Here is a 16,615-nt window from a genome sequence, read left to right as displayed (position 1 = left end):
TGCTCCAGACTCAGGGGCGGGTGGCTGCGAGGGGGGGTGGGTGGGGGTGGTTTGTCTAAAGGAGGAGGGACGAGCGCGGAGCGACACACACACACACACACACACACACACACACACACACACTCGGCTCGGCTCCGCCTCTATACCTCGTTCTCCCGTAGCTTACACAGCAGACTCGAAGCTCCCTCCCTCCCATCATGTACGTTGCTTTTCTATCCATGTCAGTCAGTGGCGCTCTCTCTCTGGTGTTTCCCCGCCGTTCCGTTCGTGACATTGGTTGATCATCATAGCAACATGGCTCATGAATGATGAAAGTGCACGTGTTGAGATCCATTCCACACACACAGTATATAGCTTATACTAGAGATGCGATAAACTAACGGACATCATGGATATACGCTAGACCACTATTTGGTAGCCCATGCTGGGATTTATTTTGGGCTCAATCGATCAGTCAATCAACCAATCAAGCAATCAATCAATCAACAAATTATATCTATATCTATCTGTTTGTCTATCTAGCTATCTATCTAGCTATCTAGCTATCTATCTAGCTATCAGAAAATATATTATATTAAAAGCAAGGAGATGCACTGGTGTCAAAACAGAACAGTAGATTACGTAAAAAGAGGATAATTGATGGACCTTGAAAAGATGAATTTGTCCACACCCAACCCTGCTGCAATTTGACCAGATTATTACCATCCAAACGGCATTCAACTCAATGCCTGCTGGTGTAACTGTTGTACGACCTTCATTTGACCCTTATCCCCACCATCCATGTGCATATCTTTCCATCTCCAACGCTTCATCCAGTTCGCATCCTATATATGGTTGGGCGTGCTAACCTGGCCCTAGTTGCCCTGGTCCTCTCGCATCACATGCTCCAGCGATCATCAACATAAAAACATCTGACATGAAATAATCTACAGTAAAAACATCTGTTGTCATGCGCACACCGCACACACATATACACACACATCCTGTTCACAATCTGCATGAGCGTAGGTGTGCGTGCGTGTGACTGTGCGTGTGTGTGTGTGTGTGTGTGTGTGTGTGTGTGTGTGTGTGTGTGTGTGTGTGTGCTCGCGTGCGTGTGTATGTGTGGTTGCATACAGTAGTCCATATGAGTGTACAGTATGTGTATGTATGAGGGAGGGGTTATGCATATATTATTATGCATATTATTATGCATATGGTTATGATGATGATGATCAGATAATGATGATGATGAATCATGATGATGATGATGATTATTATTTATTCTTTTTAATCATAAAGCTAACCGTAACATCTTTAAAAAATCCTTCATTCCTAATGCCATTAAGGCACTAAATGATACCACGTCTCGTTAAATCTGTTTTTAATGTAGGCCTATTTGTCACTGTTGCGTTGTCCTGCTTTTTGATAATTGTGTCTAAGTGTTGTTTTGCTGTTGTTGCTGTTTTGTTGTTACTGTTGTTTATGAGACCAAAGACACATTTCCACATTGTGGACATTAAATGAAACTAACTAACTAACATAATGGGATAATCTGTGTGTCAGGGGGACACCTCTCCCCCCATTTCAACTCATCTAACCCCAACCACTGTACCCGACCTTCATCTATTCTATACAATGCGATGGCGGGCGGCCCACTCTCAGATTCCACGTGACAGGCTGTCCTAACCAGCTAAGTGGCAGATTAGCAGCATTACCTCGTACAAGCCACTCTCTTTGGCTGGCTATATGATCAGTCAACTAAGCACTTTCAACACCCCAGTTACAAACTACATTACCAGTATAGGCTATAGTAGTCACACATTTAATGTGAAATGCACTCACTCAATTCAACAGCTTGTGCCTTCGGCAAACTGTACAAATATAAATTAGATGCATAACAAATGGCTTGTTGGATTTCTCAAAAGAATTTGTGTCCTTATACTACTAGGGTAAACTGAGTTGAACAGTAGAGCATAGATTAGGCTGCTGTCTGATTACAGTAGCAATATGGCACCACCCTGCATTTAGGTGTGTGCGTGTGTGCTTGTGTACACTACAGTGTGTGTCTGTGTGTGTGTGTGTGTGTGTGTGTGTGTGTGTGTGTACGTGCGTGCAAGTCCTTGTGGGCATTTTAATAAACATTTGGTTTTGATGTCCCCATAGTAAGACAAACGTGGTGTGTGTACATGCATGCCATGCGTGCATGCAAAATAATAAAGGGATAAAAATGTTATCACAATCTCCGCAACCCTCACAAACACTCGTTTGATTCCTAACAAACTTTATTTTTTCCCCCCTGCTCTGATAATATTAGGCTACATTATAATCTGTGTGGTTTTTGTGCATTTTGTGCAAGACAAGCCACAGGGCATTTTTGTGCATGGCAGTGGGGAGAGAGAGAGAGAGAGAGAGAGGGGGGGGGGGGGGGGGGTGAGGGGGTAGTGTGTGTGTGTGTGGGGCCTGGTGAACCATAGCGAGAGAACAGTATGTAGGACAGGGCCCGGCACTAGCTACTAGCTAGCCTATCCTGGCTGGAGCCATGGTTGGGCGTGCTGAATTTCTGCATGCATGATCAATGGCACTGAATAAAAAGAGGGAGAACGAGAGAGGCTTGGGGGAGGGGAAGGAATGAGTTGTGAGACATGTGGAAGAAAAAAAGGGCAAGGTGAAGTAGAACAAAAAAAGGAAAAATAATAGGACAGTCATAGCACCCACAACAAGACCATCAATCAAATCATGTTTGAGAAAGGTTGGTGTGATAAATGAATCATAAAAGAGAGACAATATTCTTGCAGTGCTGGAGAAACTTTGGCTCACTTATTTTCTAGGCTTATATAGCAGCCCATTTAGCATAACACACAGGTCAAGCCTGTGTGGAAAGGAAGAGTAACAACTGTGTGTGTGTGTGTGTGTGTGTGTGTGTGTGTGTGTGTGTGTGTGTGTGTGTGTGTGTGTGTGTCAGAGAGAGCGAGACAGACAGAGAGAGAAAGAAAGAGAGAAAGAATGACAGAGAGAGAGAGAGAGAGAGAGAGAGATGAGGGAGGGAGAGAGAGAGTATAGTTTTCGCTATGCTCACACTACCCCCTTCCCTGTCTTGTTGTCCAGATAGTTTGTCCAATCCGGGTCTTCACTGCTTTTGTTTCCTTGACCACAGATGACCCAAAGTGAGGACCTATTGTCTATCCGTGACCTCTGGCCTCTCCAGGGCCTGGGACCTGATCTCCAACGCCCTCCAGCCAGGCTGTTTGAAAGAGGGTGAGAAGGGGGCCTGGGGGAAGAAAAAAAAAGACCAATAGGAAAATTATCTGAAAAACAAGCAGCAGTGGCTGCATGTGTCGTCCTTGTGTCAGACAGTAGCAGCGCTCCCACAGCCCCATCATTTGCATGTAATACATATATGTAAACAGAGCAAGTGAATCCGGAAATACCTCGCTGAGTTGAAGGCATATCAGGCAGTGGTTTAGTGGAAAAGGATTAAAAAAATGGAATGTTTGCGAATGGATGAAAGATAAAAAAGGCAACAAGAGACGAAAATCTTTTTAAGTGGGAGCCAGGAGGCCACGGTGGAGCCCTTCGTTTGCTGTGGTTGTTTTTTCCACCTGGCAGGTGGCGAGCCAGTCATTACATGAGAGAGGCAACGGGGAGGAAACGAGCACACCTGTGCTTGCGCCAGGAGCCCCACCTCCCGTTCTCCAATCACAATCCTCTGTCCCCCAGGGGAAGGTGTGGCAAAGACAAGGGAGACAAAGGGAGGAGAGAAAGGTAGAGGAAGGAAGAGATTGTTGGGGAGATTTCCAGGCCTTTTCAACAGTTGTCTGAGGTTGAGTTAAGCTTTTATTAATCTTTCAAGTAGCAACCACACACATACAAACTGGACTGATGATACTGATAGGCAATAAAAGGCCGCCGTAGGCTCGCTGGGAACACACAAAGAGTGCAGCCTATTAACCCTGATGACACACAAAAGCCTATTTCTGTCTACCAGTTGTATGAGAATTAAGAAGCAGCGGTATACATACAGGAATAGGCTACTGCACAGACAGATTTGTGGACATGAGGACAGAATACACACACACACACACACACACACACACACACACACACACACACACACACACACACACACACACACACACAGAGAGAGCCTCCCGGAAACAATGCAGAGGACAACTAATACTTACAGACAGATTATCAATATTATAGTTGCCACCAAGGAAATTGCACAGTAGTCCATTAAAGCTGTCTGTCTATTTATCTCACTTGTTAGACAGCAATATTTATCATCTATTAATAATCTTCCGTCCTATTTATGCTGTATTCTGTTCCTCTCTCTCCACACCCAGTGAAATCCTTAGCGTTAATCTAACTCTGAGCGTTCAAAGAAAGTGGACCCAAATGGACCTGGGTCCTCAGGGTTACATTAACTCTGAGTGTTAACATTGTGCGTGTATCATTTTAAGGACTATACACTCTAAAATTTGATATTCATTTTAAACATTGGGTATCTCAATGATAATGGTATAAAATATTTGATACTGTGCTAATAGGTTCACAAGGTGAAAGTAGACCGTTGATATTTTAGAGAGATAGATAGAGATAGATTCGCTATCTTGCAGTAACTATTTTGCCATTGATAAACGGATGCCGGTGCTTTGGAAAAGCACTCAAAGCCCACACACAGCTGGGATAATTGGATGAAAGATTATGTGAGGACTATACGGTTGCAGAGACATCAGCATGGTATGATCTCCTCCATCTCCTTAGGGGGGACCGTCAGAAACGATGATGTCACCGGGCCACTGCTGGAGATGACATCATGATATGGTAGACTCAGTCACGACCGTAAGGTCATCATCGCGCCTGCCCAAAGAGATTTGTCGTACACAGTAGTTAGTTGACTCATCGTCACACTTTGTCCTCCGCTAGAAATGCGTCGGGCATTCTGACCCGAGATCAGATTCTATAACGCACAGAAGAATGGTGGTTCTTTAGCGCATTTTGACCTGAGATCAGATTGTAAAAAATGTCTTCTAAATCCTGAGTTTTCAAAAAAATAGCAGACCTACAAGCTCGTAGCGCGCCACTCGGTGGCGCGCTATGAGCTTGTAGATCTGCTATTTTTCAATAGCTAAAGCATAACGTAATGCTAACACCAAAAGGGGTTCCCGCCCCAAAATGGCTTAATGTACTGTAGTTTGAACCATTCATCCGGTAGTGCCGTTGTTCTGTTCAAATTACGGAACACTTTATATTGAGTAAGAAAAAAACACCATTTTATTCAACCCATTCTGACCTGAGATCAGATTCTAAAAATGTCCTCTACATCCTGACAGTTTTCTGAAAAAGCCATGTTTCTATGTCAGTCGACGTCGTTCTTCGATCTTTTCAAAAATAGCAGACCTACAAGCTCGTAGGTTGTAGATCTGCTATTTTCCAATAGCTAAAGCTTGTAGATCTGCTATTTTTCAATAGCTAAAGCATAACATAATGCTAACACCAAAAAGGGGTTCCCAGAACTCTGAGAATGTACAAAATGCCACATTAGTACGCTCTCAGAGTTAAATGAACCCTGAAGATTTTTTTTACTGTGGAGGGTGGAACATCTACTGTTGTTTCAGTTGTATTTTCATACCAATACCATGGAGCCAGAGGGCGAGAGAAAGAAACAGAACAAGGGAGAGTGGCAAAGGAGGACGAGACTAGGTGACGGGTTAAAGTGTGGTTTTGGTCAGTGGTAGAAATCCACACCGTTGCTCTCCAGAGCACTTTCGGCCTGAGACACACGTACTGCACTCACACACATACGCAAGTCAAGTTGTAATACGTCCCTGTATCTCTTTTAATCCTTTTTCCACTCCCCCCCTCTACTTGTGTTCACAGAGCCTATCAACGCCATTCCCAGCTGCTATTTATAGGAGACCACTGTCCCCCGTCCCCTTGGTTGAGTGTGGATGTCTGTATATGAGTGTCTTTGTGTGTGTGTGTGCGTGTGTGCGTGTGTGTGTGTGTGTGTGTGTTTGTGTGTTCAGAAAATCGCTCTTACTTAATTGTATGAGTCAATGAAAATAAGGTCAGTGAAAGCGAGTCACAGTGGTATGTAAGTGTGTGCCCATATGTACATACATACATACGTGTGTGTTTCGGGGGAGGGGTGAATGGGCTTAATTTATCCCACCTGTCCAGTTGTTTCCGGTGTGTGTGTGTGTGTGTGTGTGTGTGTGTGCGCGCGCGCGTATGCGTGTGTGTGTGTGTGTGAGTGTATGTGTGTCCCCGCAGTGACTGCTGAAATGTATTCCATTCCACGAAGGCTTTGGGGGCACACAGTGTACGTATCTCTGTATAGTTGGAGTGGGTGTGCGACTGTGCATGTTTGGGTGTATACTTTTACTCATCATATTTGCATACAGTCAAATGTGATAAGCTATGTGTATTGTAGCCTCATGTGGCTGCTTTGTCAGCAAGCAGGAACAGCCCTATAGCCCAGTGTGGAAGCGTATATGGCTATTGATTTATGGGCAACAGTTAGATTGTGCCCTGTTTTGCTGTCTGATTGATTGGCAATGAACACATTAGCCTTGCACGGTCATTTGTAATTACACGTTTGGGTGACAAACAAGGAAAACTCAAGTCTTGTTTTTCAAATCTCGTTAGACAGCAAGACAGAAAGACACACAGAGACATCTATCACTTTTGTTATTTTAACTTTTATTTTCTTCAAATAACATCGAAGTTGTTTGCTACGTGTATGAAAAAAAAGATAGTGAAGGTTAAAGTACATTTAACCTGTGTATCTTTGTACTTGTAGATATAAATATTGTTAATGTGGTATGGTATTCATACCAAGACAGCACAGAGTCGAGAGAGAGAGAAGTCTCACTCTCAAGGCAAGGTCTCTCTCTCACCTTGATTCTAACCCCATCGGCTGTCCCAGGTGCACCGTGATGTCACCAGTGAGGAAATGATGCAACAGAGCAGACCATGGGATGCATGGGTGATTAGCAGGGATACACAGTGGATTTACATTGAAAATAAGTTGCTGTTGTGGGGGAAATAAGGTGTAGCATGAGCATCTGAACTGGCTGAACAGCAGCAGGAGCATGTTTTCAACTTGACTGATATTTTACATTACTTTATACTATAAGTATATAAGTATTAGTTAGCATAATTCTGCACTGTAACAAAAGCAGAGGAATTTATCAGGAGAAGAGAAGTATAGTGAAGTAAACTAAAACATAAAGACGAAAGCGTGAATGTGGAAACTTGCTATAGGTTGTTTCCGTGTTGGAAGGTTTTTCATATTCCATAAAGGGTGTTATGTTGTCGTTACCGGTATGTGCATCCTCAGTGTTAACTTTACTCTAAGATTGTAGAATTTTCTCCTCTCTCAGTCGTGAAATTAGCACGGAGTACTTTGCTGTGTACATGTGAATGGCACCGACAGAGAGAAAAGGGGAGAGGCAGAGAGAGAAAGAGAGAGAGAGAGCAGAGGGGGTCCATTGTGACTCTTTGTGTGGCTCAGATTGTCCTGTTCTCTGGGAAAGTGGAAATACAACACTCCTCTCCAGAGATCTGGTTACCAGGTGAGAGAGGAGGAAAAGAAAGGAAGAGAAAACAGAGTGAGAGAGAGAGCAAGGGGAGGGAGGGATGCAGCAGGGTGCAAAAATACTCAGTGTTAATGTAAACCCCGAGGGCTTGAAAACGGACCCTGTGGATCCATTTGGGTCCACTGTCTTTGAATTCTCTGAGTTAAATTAACGCTGTGGATTTCACTGTGTGTGTGTGTGTGTGTGTGTGTGTGTGTGTGTGTGTGTGTGTGTGTGTGTGTGTGTGTGTGTGGAGCGAGCGGAACAGAAGGCGAGTCCATAGAAAGAGCATGAGATTTTGGAAACAGGAGTTTCCGAGATGGAACTGGAGAGAGGCTGGTGGAGATGGAGAGTTGAACATGGAGATAAGAGAGCTGGTATAGGACAGAGAGAGAGAGAGAGAGGAGAGGGAATTGGTTTAAAACCCCACAGGACTCCATTTGGATGCTATAGTGACAGAGGAAATGGATGAGGCCTTCACAGGTTTTTAAGCCAATGAAACACCATGCAGTTTCCCTATATTCTTCGACAAAAACAGCAGATCTACACAAGCTCACAACGTGCCACACAGCGCGATGCGTTTTGAGCTTGTGGCTATTTCTGATGTAGAGGGGAAGAGTATAGACTAGAGTAGACCCCTGGAGGGCTCCAGTCAAAGATGTATATTAGGGTTTAAACCCCCTAGGGGCGGCTTAGTAAACTGGAACTGAGTTGTATCTGTACTTGGACCGCTTCCCCCCCCCCCCCCCCCCCTTTCTATAACAAATCTCTTCACCAAAAATAGCAGATCTATTAGCTTGTAGAGCTGCTATTTTTGGCTAATGTCCCCCCCCCCCCCACCCCAGACTATGGATGCTGAGGTTATACGTTGTTACACAACACATCACATCCAGAGTCATATACAACATTACATGGTGGCTATATCCTGTAAATGCAGCCAATGAAAGGAAATCTAGAAAGAATTAATAAAATCAATACTAGCCACACCACTCTAGGTAATACTGTAAACAATAAGCGTGTAGTCGTTTGAATTAAATCAAGCAAAAAGCCATTAAAGAAATGAATAAAAATGGAACCATCTCTTTATGACTAAGTTATGATATAGCCCCCTCTACTGGCCACGTATGTCAAACTACACCCGTTCAACATTCTCATGTCAGTCTTGGAATGTACATTTATTTCCTCTTTCACTTTTCAATATATAATATATATATATTTTTATTATATATATTTTACAAACACCCCCTTTAACCTCAAACAGCATATTTTACAAAAGTACATTATAGGGGTTAAGCTATAATGACAGACAGACAGACAGACAGACAGACAGACAGACAGGCAGACAGACAGACAGACAGACAGACAGACAGACAGACAGACAGACAGACAGACAGACAGACAGACAGACAGACAGGCAGACAGACAGACTATAGATGGGAGAGAGCATGTGTGTTTGGCAGGATGTTTTCTCCTCCCTTCATTTCAGCTATAGAGTGGATTGCTTATAATATAGTAGCTCCAGGAACAGCTGCTGATGACACACTGAGAAAACCACTCTCTCTGTGTGTGTGTGTGTGTGTGTGTGTGTGTGTGTGTGTGTGTGTGTGTGTGTGTGCGCCTGTGCGCCTGTGCGAGCATGCGTGTATGCGTGTTAAAGTGCATACTGAGGACAGACTACTTTGGTTCGTTTGAAACATGGACAGAATGGACTGCATGCGTGTGTGTGTGTGTGTGTGTGTGTTAAAGTGCACATTGAGGACAGACTACTTTGGTTTGTTTGAAACATGGTGGAATGGACGAATCTTCTTATCATTTAAAAAAATATCTTTCTATTAAAACAAACAAACAAACAAAGATTTCCCTGTAATGCTGTCTTATCATCTCCTGCAGTGAGTAGCGGACATCACCTGAGCATGAATGCATGTTTATAAATATCCGAGGCAACTCCAGAGTGTTTCTGTGACTGGGTATGTTATTGTTTGTGAGTCTGTCCGAGCACTGTAGCCGGGGGAGCCAGTCGCCCAAGATTTGAGAGGACCTGTGATGTCATTACATACATTTTTATTTGTGTTTTTTCTATTAATTTGGTCATTAAGGTCCACAGAATGAGAGGTCTGCTCTGCCGGAAACACCGCGTCATCAGACTCATCACAAATACGATGAGGTCAGCACAAATATGATGAGTGCAGGGCTCTGGTCGAATTTAGGCCAAGTGTTTTTCATGCAAAACTAATGCTTGGAATGGGTTCATGTCACATGCTACTTAAAGTATGATGAAATTTGGAAAATGTTGCCTTATGTCTATGGTGTGGTATACCAAATTGGCCATAACTCTTTTTTTGAAATGTTTCCGGCAGAGCAGACCTCTCATTCTGTGGATCTTAATGACCAAGTGAATAGAAAAAAACACAAATAAAAAGTATGTCATGATGACATCACAGGTTAATCTCTATTCCTTGAGCTTTTGGGCCTGTGGCTCCCCGGCTACTGTGCATGTATTCATATGTATATACAGTATGTGCAATGCACATTGTGCATGCATGCACATTGTGCGTGTGTGGTGCGTGCGTGCGTGCGTGTGGGTGACTGCTTGCACGTTATCAGGAAAACTGCATCACTGTCCTCCAGTATAAGAGTAGTCTGCTTTGTTGTGCATGACTAGTCTGTTGTCAACAAAGTAAAAGCTGTCTGATCGGGTCTCGTGAGGACACTCCACCATCTGACGCACTGTAAAAAACACAAAACAGAGATACATTAATGATGATCTGTGCACTGTGGAAAGAAATGCGCCAGTATTATACTGACCATCATGTGCCCTCTGCGTTAGCTCAATGGGTAAAGCTTGACAATAACAGTACACTGCCTGGGTTTGAGGCCTGATTCCCGCTGGATTCACCTATACAGAGTAAAATCCTCAGTGTTAATCCTCATTCAACATGTATTCCGTCGTAGGTATTCTTTCCATTAAACCAGGGGTTTTCAACTGATTGTGAACCAGGGACCACCACCCTGACTAGGAATCAAGCTAGGGACCACTGTTGTGTTGGGAGGGTATAGAGCGTCGCAGCCCCGCCACCCTTCTCATGACGACGCCAGGCCCAGGAAATGAATCCCAATGCATTTTCACCATAGACATTTCAAAACGTATTTATTTAAAGACCTTTTAAGCGTCGTACGAAGCCAACTCTTGTCGTGACAAATCATAACAACACACACAATATTTTGGACCAAACAAATAATTACAAAGAAGAAAAACAACAAAAAATGTGTTAAAACCTGCCGTTCTTTTCTACTTTCTAATTCTTTGTTTGGCCCAAGAAATTGTGTTTGTTGTCATGATTTGTCACGACAAGAGTTGGCTTTGTCCGCGGTGTAAACGTCTTTAAATAAATACTTTCTGAAAAGTCTATGAGGAAAATGAACTGGGATTTATTTTCCGGGTCTCTCGAGGGGGCGGGACTGCGACGCGCTATAGACTGCACCCTTCTTGAGAACTCCCTTTTCTGTGGGATTTCTTAAGCTCAGACTTCCCAGTAACTGATATAATTTATGCACTTCCACATCCGCCAAAAGTAGTGCATTGTTCCGTGGAAGAAAATACAAAATATTCACTTTGCTACAATACTAAATGCATGGTCAGGGACCACATGCAATACCTTCACGGACTACCAGTGGTCCACGGACCACCTGTTGAAAATCCCTGCATTAAACACATGAACTGTAGTGGCCCTATTCTGGGGTGATCAGCAAAAACAACCATTGCAACAATGAATCGCAACGCAATATGGTTAACCACTTGAAACCCTACATCGTCAATTTGTGGCAGAGATTTGGTCTAGAGAGCTAACCACTTATTTATAAACCCTATATACTAGTGAATAAAGTCGATATGGGCTTACGATATGTGGTTAATGATGTTTTTAATCATTTCAAAATTGATTTCTGAATTTCATGGATCCGGAAAGAAAAGGAGGACTCACCCAGATCCTCAGACAACTGAGGGAACTCATAGATGTGTTCGCACGTATTACGGCTGTTTGGAATACAGAAGCCGAAGTCGAAGTCAAAGCTCTTCAACAGGTGATCTCGGAAATAGTGCCTCTCAATCATGCGGAAGTTGATTAGAGGTCGGCTTCCGACCGTAAATTCCACCCTGCTCCAATTAAAGAGACACCCATGGACCGAAGAAGGATAGGAAAAAGAGTGACATAAAAAGTTAAGAACATATAAATAATCATCAACTTAGTATCAGTTGGATAGGGACTGATTAGGTCCATGGCACACATTTCAAGAAAGGCAATTCACAATTAGAACTGCCGATTTCCATGACCAACAACAATCCATTTATCTCAGGCTAAAGTGTTGGCGAATGTGTTGCAGCACACAGAAAGGAATGCTGCGGCCTATTTATTTATGTATTCTTCTTATTATGCCTGGAACAATCACCTTCACAGGTGCGTGTGTCTTTTGTTTTGTCAAGGTGTGTGAATTGGTGATGTTAGTTTAAGGTACTTACGTTGCTCCCACAGTCCTTAACCTTAGGAAGGCTGCGGTGAACTGGTAACGTACGAATCGACCAGCACTGGTGTCACCCTCTCCATTCTCATCATCCTCCTCTGAGACACAGAGCACAGAGACACTTAACACTACCACAATTTATGATTATTAATAGCCAAGCAGCACACTATTGCTCTTAGACAGGAAGGATAAGTCTCTAGCTTACAACTTGAAACAAACTGGCAACTGTAACAGTAAGTAGCCTTAAGGGAACAAATGTTTTCTGAGCCATGTGGCCTATACAACCTGTCTCAGGACAACCTGTCTCCTGTTTCTGTATAGCGTGTGTGAGGCAGCTTGATGTACTCCCCCTGGACAAGACGCTAGTATGTCGCACGGGACCCCAATCCAACCCTCGATGCTGAGTGGCAAGCAGAGACTATTATACAGTACATCTTTGGTTTGACTCAGCCGGAGATTGATCTCGGACCTGGCAGTACTTGGTTTAGACTAGTCATTGGTTAGACCAGTCATTAGTCCTACAACTACCACCTATCTCAAACCCTCACTCTAAACCTAACCTCCCACGGGGCAGCACACCTAAACCTAACCTTAACCCATGTCTAACCAATGACTAGTCTAAACTAAGTATGCACCCCCCGGCGACCTCCCAATCTCAGGGTGGAATGCACTAACTACGATGCCACAGAGCTGAGCTGTGCCTTACTGCAACTCATTGCTTACAGCCTGAACAATCTGTGAACTGTACAGTATAAGTATACTATGACGACACACTCTCACTCCCCAAAATGCATAACGTGACTTCTTGGGACAAATGTGACGAAACGTCAAACGTTTGACTGGAAGTCCCTTCAGTCTGCTTCAGCCGAATCAGCACCGTTCGAGTAGTTAATGTCCCGACATGGACATCGTAAGTCATACCCCCCTTTCTTTTTGCCCCACTTCCAGTCAAACATTTGACTTCTTCACTCGTTGGCCACCTTGGGAAGTTGGGAGTGAGAATGCCTTGACTATGAAGTAGCTGATATGCATTGATGTGTCAAAAGATCTGTAATGTATCCAAAAACATTGACAGTGAATTTATGTGGTTGATCTCTTTACATGTGTAAACACACATATCAAACACACACATCACACATGCTCATGTACACGCACGCACGCACGCACGCACACACACACACTCACTCACTCACTCACTCACTCACTCACACTCTCTCTCTCTCTCTCTCTCTCTCTCTCTCTCCCTCCCTCCTTTCTCTCAAACATAACAGTCAACAGTGTAACACACAGTACAACTCACAATACTGCATAAGACACAGCATAAGGCAGCGTACCAGTGTCTGGAGGTTTGGCAATCTCAAAAAGAACAGTGTTTGACTCCAGATCTCTGATCTTAAAGCGGATGAAGTCGACGTTAAAGACATTGTCCTCAGGTTTACAGAAGTACCCTGCAAGAAGAATGACACAGTGGTATGTCAGTGGTTCTCAAAGTGGGTTCCGGGAAAGCAAAGAAATTATAATATTGCATTAGCGGTGCCCGTTGGGCACTGGCCTACTTGGAACGATGCAAGTTGGCCCCAAGTTGGCAAAATGCCCCTCCCAGATATTATGTCTGTGTCCCTTTTATGCCCATATATGGAGTTCTTTGTCAGGCGCATGCCCAAATATGGAGTCTATGCAGACGTCAGAATGACGCAATGACACAGCTCCATATATGGACCCTGGACATTGGCTCTGTCCAGAGCCCGGGCAGAGACCTTTTTGTTGCGGTTCTGGACAACCGATATAATAGGTCACATTGATCGAGAGGGAATTGTTAACGTGTGATCTTGGGATGTTGGGTTGGGCACGAAATGCATGTTACTGATTGTGAGGGAATTGTTAACGGCTGAGCTTATGGGAAGGGCACAGAGGTATAATATTAGGCAAGTGGTCTGCGTGTGGAACATTCCTGCGTCAGAGCCCGGGGCAGAGGCCTTTTTGGGGCTGTTCTGGACAACCCTATAGGTTTCGACCGACTGGGCACCGGGCACTGCACCCCCTGCATTGGTGTGGCACGCGTGTGTCGAATTTGAAGTTGGTGGGGCGAACGGTTCTCGAGTTACACACACACACACACACAGACAGACAGACAGACAGACAGACACATGGTGCATTTATAGATAAGCTAAGATAGATAGATTTCAACTACTTGAAACATTGGCTATTTGAAAATAGACGATCTACAAGCCCACAACGCATGCGGCACATTGTGAGCTTGTAGATCTGCTATTTTCAAAGAAAATCATAAAACATACAAGTTATATTTTTTAACACAACGCTTTATGGGGCCCCTGGCCCAACATATATTGTGATGGTGGTTTGTGGCCAAATACAAAATGTGGGGCGTCCTCAAACGTTTGAGAACCACTGCTGATGTAAGAGTTATAAAATAGTGATTCATAAGACTTTGTATTATTGTATAGTGTTTTAGCCTATAATGTTATCAGTGTGAGGTGTGACATAATCATAGCATATACTCAAGGTATATGGTCTTCTCATCTAAAACAACAGTTTATCTTACATTATGTTACATTATATAGTTTTATTTGTCAATTTGTGAAGTCAAATGCTGCAAATATTATTTCAAAACATTTAATTCTAGAATGTAATAATATATCGGGAACTTTAATCTTCAGTTAGGCCCATCAAAGAATGAAAAGAAAACGTGAAAAACCTTCCTACATGTTTGTTATTCTTTTAGCATATTGTACTCACTGCACTATTTGCAAAGTGTTAATAATTAAAGTATTCTACTCAATCAATCAATCAATCAATCAGCCGCGGCAGGGCAGGCCTACCTCTCGTAGCTACGCGCAATCCTAAAACATCCTCGGGCGTGATGTGTCCACTCTGGGCACGAAGGTCGTCTTCTGTGACAGGCCTACTGTCCACCTGGCTCCTTCGGGACCTGAGCCTTTTCAGCACACCTCCTCCGCCGGGCTTTCTGTCCCTTGGAGGAGCCGCAGTGCCGACCCCACCGCTGGGGACATTATCAGCAACAGGTGCGTCACTGCGGGCTTCGGCTTCGCTCATCATATTGATAAGATAACACACCTGTCACTGTTTCTCCACGGTGTATCGCTCTTATAATGCTAGAAGATGGCGTCGCAGATCTCGATTGCTGTTAGTGGACGGTCAAGCTCTTGTTTTTGTAAGCACATGCTGAACAGTTGCCATGACAACTCGTCCAGAGAGCTAGGAGAGTCCTTGCTTGCAACATCCACTAGAGGGCGCAGGGCGGGGAGTCGTTGCTTTTGTCCATCTGTCCGAAATGTTCTTTTCCATAGTTAGGCACTCCGCCCTAGTTTACAATCGCAATCTATTAAAAGTAAATCTATTTTGAGACTACTTCCCCGCCTATATTTTCTTCTCATCAAATTGAAATGAATAACATTAAGCTTACGACATCCACCCATCCTCCATCCATCCATCCATCCATAATGAATATAGGCCTATTTCTTCTTCTAAAATAGATGGTTATTAGGTCCGGAGTGACACTGCCACATTTTTTTGCAAAATAGTGCAAAATACCATCTCATAGGTTAGTAGTATAGGCTACAATGTATTTTATTATGTCAAATTAGTTTAGCTTTTATTTTTATTTACATAAATGTCCCAGGCCACAGCTAAAATAACTCACGGAATATACAATGCACACATTTGTATTGTAAATAGTTCGTTTGCGTTTTGCGTTTGCAAAAATGCAGGTGCTATTCAAATAAGGATGAATGGAACTTTATGAATGGCAGCTCAGCACACGTATACAAACACACATCCGGTAAGGTAACCTATCTATGAAGACGCAACGAACAGTGAAATTGATGTCCTATTCACTGTCCGTAAAAGTGATTGTGCGAGTGTCTCAAGAAGAACTCGTTTGTCAACTTCACTACTCCAGTGAGCACACTGAGCAGCAGCAGCAGCAGCAGCATGGCTCAACCAGGGCTCAACTGGGAGGAGGAGGAGGAGGAGGAGGAGGAGGAGAGAGGGAGTGTCTCTCAGGCCTATGCTCTCACTCAGGTCTCAGAGGGACTGGCGCTTGTTGTGGCACTGGCACAGCGCTACCGGGGTAGAATGACGTCTGTCTAGGCTAGGGACTTGACTTGGGAAACCTTGGACAAAACGCGGAAAGACTGAGGTAATTTCAGTTTGGACCGTCCGTCTACTACTCTACTCCATTCCTGTCCTCCTCCCAGATAAGATCTCCACCGCCCTGGATGACTGCTTGAAGACAAAATCAAGGTAAAGAAAACCAAACAAAACTGTGAATCAACTGGTGTGCTTAAAGGAATAATCAGGTCATGCAACATAGGCTACTCATAAATAATCACTGTCTCACTATAATTTATATTTAACCCTGGCTTGTAAATATGTGAGTAAGTCTGGTTATCATTAAGCAAACAATTGGTTCTGCAAATTGTGTGAGAGTTAGTGCCTATATAACCATAAGCCTATTTAATCTGTAGAAAGTCCTGGACATTTGGCACCAT

General features: G+C 43.6%; 1 protein-coding gene across 1 annotated transcript; it reads right to left on the bottom strand.

The window, feature by feature from the left end:
• Positions 1–10,147: 10,147 nt before the first annotated feature.
• Positions 10,148–15,161, bottom strand: LOC308330621 (protein unc-119 homolog B-like; the record flags this gene model as incomplete). The annotated part of the gene is made up of 5 exons (XM_080785569.1): positions 10,148–10,292; positions 11,546–11,718; positions 12,082–12,181; positions 13,418–13,531; positions 14,924–15,161. 5 exons carry the CDS (start codon positions 15,159–15,161, stop codon positions 10,180–10,182), a joined length of 738 nt encoding a protein of 245 aa, XP_080641695.1. The 3' UTR covers positions 10,148–10,179.
• Between the last annotated feature and the right edge of the window lie 1,454 nt (positions 15,162–16,615).

This window comes from Protomyctophum bolini, assembly GCF_963924005.1.
Source record: "Protomyctophum bolini genome assembly, chromosome: 2".
Taxonomy (NCBI): domain Eukaryota; kingdom Metazoa; phylum Chordata; class Actinopteri; order Myctophiformes; family Myctophidae; genus Protomyctophum; species Protomyctophum bolini.
This window is presented reverse-complemented; position numbering and strand designations above follow the sequence as displayed.